At 47.5% G+C, this 8,255-nt stretch overlaps 1 protein-coding gene across 1 annotated transcript; it reads right to left on the bottom strand.

Annotated features, from left to right (window-relative positions):
• Nucleotides 1-105: 105 nt before the first annotated feature.
• On the bottom strand, nt 106-3,373 carry COPS6 (COP9 signalosome subunit 6). The gene is made up of 10 exons (XM_049903598.1): nt 3,290-3,373; nt 2,943-3,068; nt 2,109-2,240; nt 1,605-1,693; nt 1,439-1,501; nt 1,081-1,128; nt 882-996; nt 700-792; nt 501-601; nt 106-370 (listed from the first exon to the last, which is right to left on the bottom strand). Exons 1-10 carry the CDS (start codon nt 3,354-3,356, stop codon nt 230-232), a joined length of 975 nt encoding a protein of 324 aa, XP_049759555.1. The 5' UTR covers nt 3,357-3,373; the 3' UTR covers nt 106-229.
• Between the last annotated feature and the right edge of the window lie 4,882 nt (nt 3,374-8,255).

Raw genomic sequence — 8,255 nt, 5'->3', positions numbered from 1 at the left:
AAGGGATTTGTGCCTCTGTAAGCAAGGCTGGAATGAAGAGCCTTGTTTAAGATCTAAGCTGAGAAACCTGTGTGGTGCCTAACAGAGAGGACACAGCCACTGGAATGGGTGCTGAGGGGCTGCTCCCTTTTTATTAATGACACAGAGGTTTCTTGAAAGGGAGTGTAGCTCCCCTCCCCTTTGGGACAGTTGCCTGACCCCTGTGCAGCATCCTTCAAGTACTGGCTCATCAGAAGAAGAGCCCCCGCATTCGCCTGCCGATGCCTTGTCGATCGTAGAGGACATTGAACTTGTTCACAAACTGGTTCATGGTGTTACATGTTTTGGTGATGGTGCCAAGGTAGGCCATGAGCCCCACGTCATTGCATTGCTGGGAGGGAACAGAAAGAACCAGTTCCCCAGGGGATCCTTTACCGTATGCTCAGGGAACACCCGAATCCCATGTCCTGCATGCAAAAACAGCTTGAGCCCCACCTCCCCATCCTGGGCTTCACACTCACGTCATAAAAGTCTGTCTTGAACTTATCTGTGCTGAGTACAGGGAGGCAGTGGCAGAGAGCATAGGCCTCTCTCAGGATCTCATGGTTAAAGGGGACCTCTCCTAAAGGCACAAAAGCAGACTGCATTAGTATGGAGGCTGTTGGTACCTCAGGAAGTAGAGGAAAGATGGTACGAGTGCCAGGGAGGCACTTGTCCCACCTGCTTCAGAGGCCTTGACGTACTCCAAGATGAGCTTGACACGGCTGTGCAGCATCTTGATGGCGCTGTGCTGTGCTATCAGGTGTTCTGCCACTGCAGGGACAGGGACAGGTGAAGGGGGAGAAGACACGTGGCCTCCCTTCTACCCCTGCTTGCAAGGAAGCTCCGCCAGTCTCCGTTACCAGTGGAGTTCTCTCCGCTGCCTGTGGCTGTCATTCTGGCCACGTGGTCTACACCGATGCGTTCAGCTTCCTCTGTGGCCAGGGTGTAGGTCAGCTCGGCAAACAGCATTGTGGCCTACAGAGCAGAGTACCCCACAGAGGGTCAAAAGCAGGAAACAGGCCAAGAGCAGGATCTGAGGGTTGAAGGGTAGGGTATTACCTCTCCATTGATTATATCAATGACAGATTCAAAAACGCTGACAGGAAGCTGTAAAGAAGAGATGGAGAACAGTTCTAACATCAAATGTGCCAAGAACTGGACAGGGCTGTTTCACACATCTTCTCATTTAATACCCCCAAGAACCCAGTGAAGTAGAGACCATCCCTTTTACGTATGAGGAAAATGCAGCTTAGGTGTAAAATGATTAGACAAAGTCACAGAGCTGCAGAACAGAGGTTCAACTCTGGCATTCCCCAACACAGAAGTAATGTCATCCAGTAAAAGAGAACAGAGAAAGGCTAGAAGAAACAGTAACAGAGAGGCATGGTTAAAACGGCATGGGGTCAGTATTACTCACATCTGTGTGCTTGGTCATAGGGTTCAACTTAAGAAAGAGGGGACTCTCGATTATCTCACACACCTAGAACAGGAGGAAGAAGGACAAGAAAGTCAATGCCTTCTCTCTCCTCTTCCCCTCATCCTCTAGCCTCTGCCCCAGCATGCACATGTGTGAGCATGTATACCTGCTTATGGACGTGGATGTCGGAGGGGTCAGGCGGCCCCCCTGTGGTATACCAGCCGAGAAACTCCAGCTCCTTGAATACCTGTTTAACTGGAGAGGAAGGGGCCAAAGCACATAGTATTCCTTTAAACCATCCTTCCTCACTTTGAAGCTCCTGGTGTACTTTCATCATCTGTTCCCCATCTCCCTCAAATCCTGGCTTGTTTTAGAATAATTACTCCCTCTATCTATAGGGTCGCTATGAGTCGGAATCGAGTCGGCACTGGGTTTGGTTTTTGGTTTTATCCTGTCTTCTCTCATCCTTTACTTTTTTGTGGGGGAGGGTCTGGACCTGAATGTGTTCTTTTTCTGAGATCTTTTCAGCTACTCTCATCTTACTTTCCCTGTTCTCATCCCATTCTCCTGTTTATTTCTTCCCAATCCTATCTATTTCTCCCCGCCCCCCCTCCCCACCACCCTTTGCTTTTACTCCCATGCCTCTCCCCCACTTCTATTCCGCTCTCACACTGCTCCTCCTTGGTGTAATAATATTCCTTGTCAATGATAATCTTCTCTTCCACGGTGTGAGACAGCAGTTCAAAGGAGTTCATCACCTCAATATTTCGGCCCTCCTGCTTCCCGATCAGAGCCCCAATCACTGGGGAGAAGACACACATTAAGTGAGTACAGGTAGTCCCTGACTTACGATGGGTTCTGTTCTGATGACTCTGTAGTAAGTGATTTTCCACGTAAGTTGAATACGTCGTTTTTGTTTTCATTATTATTGCCTTTTATCATCAGTACCTTTATAAAGGAAACACTGATAGCATAGTAATTAAGTGCTACAACTGCTAGCCAAAACTTCGGCAGTTTCACTCCACCAGGCGCTCCTTGGAAACTCTATGGGGCAGTTTTACTCTGTCCTATAGAGTTCCTATGAGTCAGAACCGACTCGACGGCAACGGGTCTGATTTTGGTTTTAGCTTTATAAATCACAACATTGAACATCTATGAGTGAACATCTGAGAATAACATCAGCAAATTATGAGCGACAACACTGTAATACATATTACTAATGATAAGATGTATGAAATGAAAAAACCAGAAGTCCTAAGTGCAGTTTGTCCCAACTCGAATTCTAACTCAAACTCGACATTCGTTGTCGAGGACTACCTGTATAAGGAATTCCAAAACTTTCCCGGAAAGCCTGAGGTCAGTAGGAACCAAGTATTGGGAAAGCAGCGATTCAGGGAGAGGGAGTTGGCCTCAGTAAAACAAGGGAGTAGTTACCGGGGAAAAGTTCACCATTTGGGGAAGGTGACCAATGGGAGGGGGTTGGAAAATTATGCCAAACACTCACCCTGCATAGGCCGCCCCTCCTGGGAGCGCATGCGGATCCAGTGGTCTGAGATGTTGAGAATGACAAGGGGATGAAGAGCGACGGAAACACTACCAGTCACTCCGGAGGCCATCACGCTGGGGACTACTAAGGGTGGAGAGAAAGGGGTGAGAGTCACAGTCCGGGCACCACGTTCTTCCCTGGGGACGGGAGTGGGGGACGGCAGAACCCGGGCCCTACATCCCTCTGCGAGTTATCCCAGGGAAAGATGTGGCCGTTCTGTCCTCCTGACTTCTCCCGGGAGTCCAGAAAGGTCTTACTGCACCCGAAAGAGTGTCTCCAGAAACCGTCCCCGCCGGGCCCGTTACCTGATGCATCCACCTCCATCCCGGTGCTGCCTCCGGTCCCGTTCGCAGCAGCTGCCGCCGCCGCCATTTTCCCCACGCCCGCCAGCCTTGGTCCCACCCCCTCCTTCTCGGCTTCCGTACGGAGCAGCGGCGCATGCTCAGTTGAGCGCGCCTGCCCTGGCGTTGGGTGAGCTTTCGGTTTGGCGGTCTCCAGCTGCTCCTCTCACCCGACCATTGCGGGCGGCGCGGGCGGCCCTGTCAGCCGGCAAACCAGGAGGCCCTCGAGGCGCCTGAACCCGACAAATTTTCATAGACCCTGCCCCCATCTCTCTCCGCTGGTGACCTTGAGTAAAATTGAGATAAGAACACCTAGTTCTTAAGGCTGTTGGAAAATGAATTAAATGTCATGTTATTGCCCTCTGGATACAATCCAAACACCTAACCACCAAACGCAAGGACCTGCGTGATCTGATCCCCACCTGCCGGTCTACCTTCACCTCATACTTTTCTATCCCTTGGTCCTGTGCTTTAGCCACATTCCTCCCACATGCCCAACTCACCCCCACCCAAGGGTTTGTTCATCACTGGTATTCCCGTGATCCCCGTGTATAACCAACACAATATCTGACACAGAGGCATTTAAGTACTTTTTGCATGAATAAATAGGGGCGGAACCGGGTCTCAAGTGGTGCTAAATGCATGTGCTATCTTGCCTTCTTCCAGATATTGGTACCACATTTTTTCAAAACCCAACTTCCTTCTACCCGCCATCCCCTGCAGTCTGTGAAAAACTCACCTGGCAAACCTCCCAACCCACTCCAGCCCACTCCTACGCTCATGCAAATTGTATACACAGCTGCCCCTGTCTAGCTGGCACTTCTAGTGTGCATCCATACCCCAACCCAAAGTGTAAGCTCCTAGAAGACAGAGATCCTGTCAGGTGCCTGTTTTGTGATCCTGCAGAGCCCAGTCTAGGGCCCAGAACCAGCAGGTACCAGGAAATGTGTTCTGGTGATAATGGTGACTTGCATCATTGGTCAATCTCTTCATTTAGGAGTCTGGAAGAAAGGAATTTGAAGGGCAAGAACCTTCAAAGGAAGGAGACTGAGAAATCCTGCAGGGAGAGGAGTCTTCTGGCCAAGGGGAAATTAGGAAAGAGTTTTTTCCCCTCTAATCCACAGTGAGTAACACCCCACACCCAGGTGCCCATCAACTGAGAGGGTTGTTGAAGAAAATCATATATGCCTCACTTAGGAAAAATAAGCTCAGAAAAATGGTTTTCTTTTTAAAATGGTAGACGGCTACATTGAAAAGTTAAAAAAAAAAAGACAAGAATTATTGTAGTGTTAATAAAGTTCACAGCTGTGTTGTTTCACACATTAAAGCACTCCTTTGTCTTTGTTTCAAATGCTCTGGAAACATTATTCAACTCATAAAACAGTGGTTATTGGGGGAATTTAAGGATGACTTTGAAACTGAACCAGTTGATAATACATGCTTCAGAAGTAAGCTTACTGGGCATTTCTTAAAACTGCACTGTATTTTTAAAAACGACAAAAAACTCAAGTTGAAATTTTGGTGTTAAGACAGTCATCCTTAGGTTCTCTTCCTACCTTAAAACAAAACTAAATTCAACGCATCACTTTGTTGTTTTGGTAACTTGTCCATCCACAGGGTGACTATGGAAAGGACAGGAATCCTGCTGGTGGGGAACAGAGCAGAGGATCTGCTCAGAGAGAGCCAAGACTGGGTCACTGATTGCTTTGAGCCTGTGGTGTTGCCAAGAAATTGTACCTCTTTTGGGTCAGTGGTTATCCATTAGTCATTTATTCAACAAATATTTAGGAGTGCTTACTACGTGGCAGGCACAGTTTTAAATGGTGGAGATACAGTACTGAACAAAACAAAGTTTTGACCTTGTGGAGCTGATCTAGAGGGGTGCTATTTTACATGGAAAACTTCTCACGTAAAGTGAACAGGGACCTGAATGGAGCGAGGAAGCAAGGCATGATGATAGCTCATGGGAAGAATGTTCCAAACAAAGGGGACAAGTGCAAAGGTCTTGAGCCAAGACAATGTATGGTATATTTCAGGAATAACAAGAAAGTCAATGGCTGGAGCAGTGTGAATGAGAGAGAGAATAATAGGACATGAAGTCAGAGAGGTGACAGGGTTAGGTAATGTGATGCCTTGTAGGCCATTATAAAGACTTTGGCTTTCAGTCCGAGTGAAGTAGAAAAAAAAAAAAAAGACGTTTGAACAGAGGCATAACATGATTTGACTTAAGGTTTTAAAGGATCACCAGGCTGATGTGTGGAGATTAGAGTGTAGGGGGCAAAGGCAGAAGAAGCATGTAAAAAGCTATTGTTATAATCCAGGTAAGAGGTGCTGGTAGTTTGGTCAAGGACAACAGAAGTGGAAATAAGGAGATGACCAGTTATCCACATGCCTTCATGGACATTAGAAGAAGGCATCCACTCTGGAGCTTAGGCTGGATTTCAGTTTCCACCTACCCCTTCACCCAACTGCCTTTGACAGGGTACAACCTGCACAACCTACTCAGCAGTCCTGTGAGTCTGCTTGAAGTCAGGATAGATTTTGAAGGTAGAGCCAATAGGATTTGCTGACCCAAGGACTCTTGGACAGCAGGAGAAGCATATGAATCCATATCAGTCAGTTCGCAACAAGGTTGTGCCGGTCCAGTATCTGTCCACATGTGAAGGGAGGGACCACATTCAGGGGTTTCCATTTACAGCACCAGACACAGAAGAATAGCCCAGGACTGGCTGCTCCGCATGATTTTTTTCTGTTTTCGAGCACATGGACAAGGATGACAAACCCAGTGTGACTCAGACAGACCATCTGATGGTTTTGCCCTGCTGCAGTGCTGGATCTAGAGGATAAAGAGAGCATCAATTGATCCTAATTTTTTCTCCAGTCATCCCTGATTTGTGTGTGTGAGACAAGGGCATTTTTACAAAATTTATAAAGACCCATTATATCCCCCACCTTGACATATGTAGACCACTTTGGGGGGACCTGGAGAGTAGTGTACTCAATCAAGTGGTCATTGTCTTCATGATCTAGGACCACATCAATCCAACAAGAGAATACCCGTGGCAGAATCAGAATTAAGCCTGAATTCCCTAAGCCCGCTTTTGACTAGGCTGCACCCAGAGGGTGTACTAAGGTTGGCCTGGCATAGCCATTAGGGAAAAAAAGATGCATCATACTGAGGAACAGTCAGGGCGGAATTCTAAATTCTCAAAATAAGTATAATCTATCACCTCTTTCATCTTGATCATTACCCAAGAGGTGGCCAAGAGGAGATGAGGTGGCCCCTCTCTTGGGGGACAGTGGCATTCAGTGACTAGATCATCCTACTAGATCAGAGCAGAAGGAGATGAGGGAAGTAGAGCTGATTTTAGAGGAGGCCGTTCCAGCACTTGGCAACTAGATGCTGTAGATGGTAGGGAGTGTGGAATGTCTATCACATAACTTGACAATTGGCCATTATTGGGCGGCCTTTGCAAAAAAAAAAAAAAAAAAGGTGTACCATTATCAGATTGGAGAGGATCTGGAAAGCCTAAAGCATAAAAGAGTAGTTTCAAGGGCCAATCATGATGTGGCCTGAGTCAGCTGATAGGACTGGAACAGGGACACCACAACCTAAAGAAGTGTGAACAGAGGTGAGGCACCAAGAGTAGCCCCTAGAGGGCGTCAAAGGTCCTATATAGTCAATTTACCAGGAGCAGGAGGGGGAGGGGGAAGGTCTTATGCAATGTGGCTTCTGGGCAGTGCAGGATTGATCAACAGCTTGGTACCCGTCAGTCTCAGCAGAGAACAGGCCCCTACCATGGGCATCTACATGACTGACCCAACTGTCAGATTAGCAGCAAAGATTTGTTTCCACAGTTCACAGCCCTCAAGCGGGTGTCTTCAATTTGCCTTTCTGTAGTCTTCCAAGTGGTCGACCAGCTAGACCACTGGCAACAGCCCAGTTCAGTAAAATGCAGCAAGGTTTGTCAGGGGGAGTATTGGCCAGGCTTATGAGAACAACCTTGAGTTCTGTCTACTGAGCAGAGCAACAATGTCGGCTTTCAGTTTTCCACAGCAGCAGCCCAATATGGACACCATCAATTTCAACTTAGCTAAACCATCAGTGAACTAGGCTCAGGCATTTAGAGGAACCTCTGCGAACTGAGGACCCCACTGATCCATGTCTTTGCAACACCAAGATTCTGCTAGGGCCAGACTGGCTGTGCTCTTGAATTCCCATTTGACTAGCAAAGACTTTTAGCTTTTTCCCACCTTGCCAGGTTCAACTTGACTGGCCCCAAATGGGGATATCAGCCTAGAGTGTTACAAAGCCTCAATGGGTCAGGCTTTCAGTTTCAGTAGCAAGTTAAGAGCTGCTTTATAAAAGGGTATACCTGGTGGCTGTGTCGGAAGGTGGCGCTGTTGTACAGGGAAATGGTTTCTCTGCGTATACTGGCAACAATCAAGCTTTTTAAGTACATCTGTGGTTCCCCTTTCTCTTCCTGGGAATCTGTATTGTTTCTACCCACAAGAAGCAAAGAGACACTGGGCTCCGGCATAGAATGTGCCACTGGTATGAACTGAACTGTGTCCCCCAAACAGATATGTTGAAGTCCTAACCCCTATACCTACGAACATGACCTTGTTTGGAAACAGGGTCTCTGATGATGCTAATCAGTTAACATGAGGTCACACTGGAATAGGGTAGGTCCTAATCCAATCTGAGTGGTGTCCTTTGAAAACAGAAGAAGAGACACAGAAGGACACTGATGCTGCAGCTGCAAGCTAGGAAACACCTGGGGCCACCAGAAACTAGGAGAGACAAGAAAGTCTCCTCCCCTAGAGACTTCAGAGAGAGCGTGGCCCTGTCGACACCATAAGTTTGGACTTCTGGCCTCTATAACTGTGAGAAAATAAATTTGTTTTCATAAGCTACCCAGATTGTGGT

Source organism: Elephas maximus, chromosome 12, assembly GCF_024166365.1.
Source record: "Elephas maximus indicus isolate mEleMax1 chromosome 12, mEleMax1 primary haplotype, whole genome shotgun sequence".
In the NCBI taxonomy this organism is placed as follows: domain Eukaryota; kingdom Metazoa; phylum Chordata; class Mammalia; order Proboscidea; family Elephantidae; genus Elephas; species Elephas maximus.
The sequence above is the reverse complement of the archived record's forward strand: the minus strand, read 5'-3'. Positions and strand labels throughout refer to the sequence as shown.

Bases quoted from the DNA above. Each gene is read 5' to 3' on its own strand.
- COPS6 (XM_049903598.1), bottom strand. From the start codon at position 3,356: ATGGCGGCGGCGGCAGCTGCTGCGAACGGGACCGGAGGCAGCACCGGG. The intron at 1,129-1,438 runs GTGAGTAATACT...TCTTCTTTACAG, and splicing joins CTATGACCAAGCACACAGAT to CTTCCTGTCAGCGTTTTTGA. The intron at 602-699 runs GTGGGACAAGTG...TTGTGCCTTTAG, and splicing joins CGTCAAGGCCTCTGAAGCAG to GAGAGGTCCCCTTTAACCAT.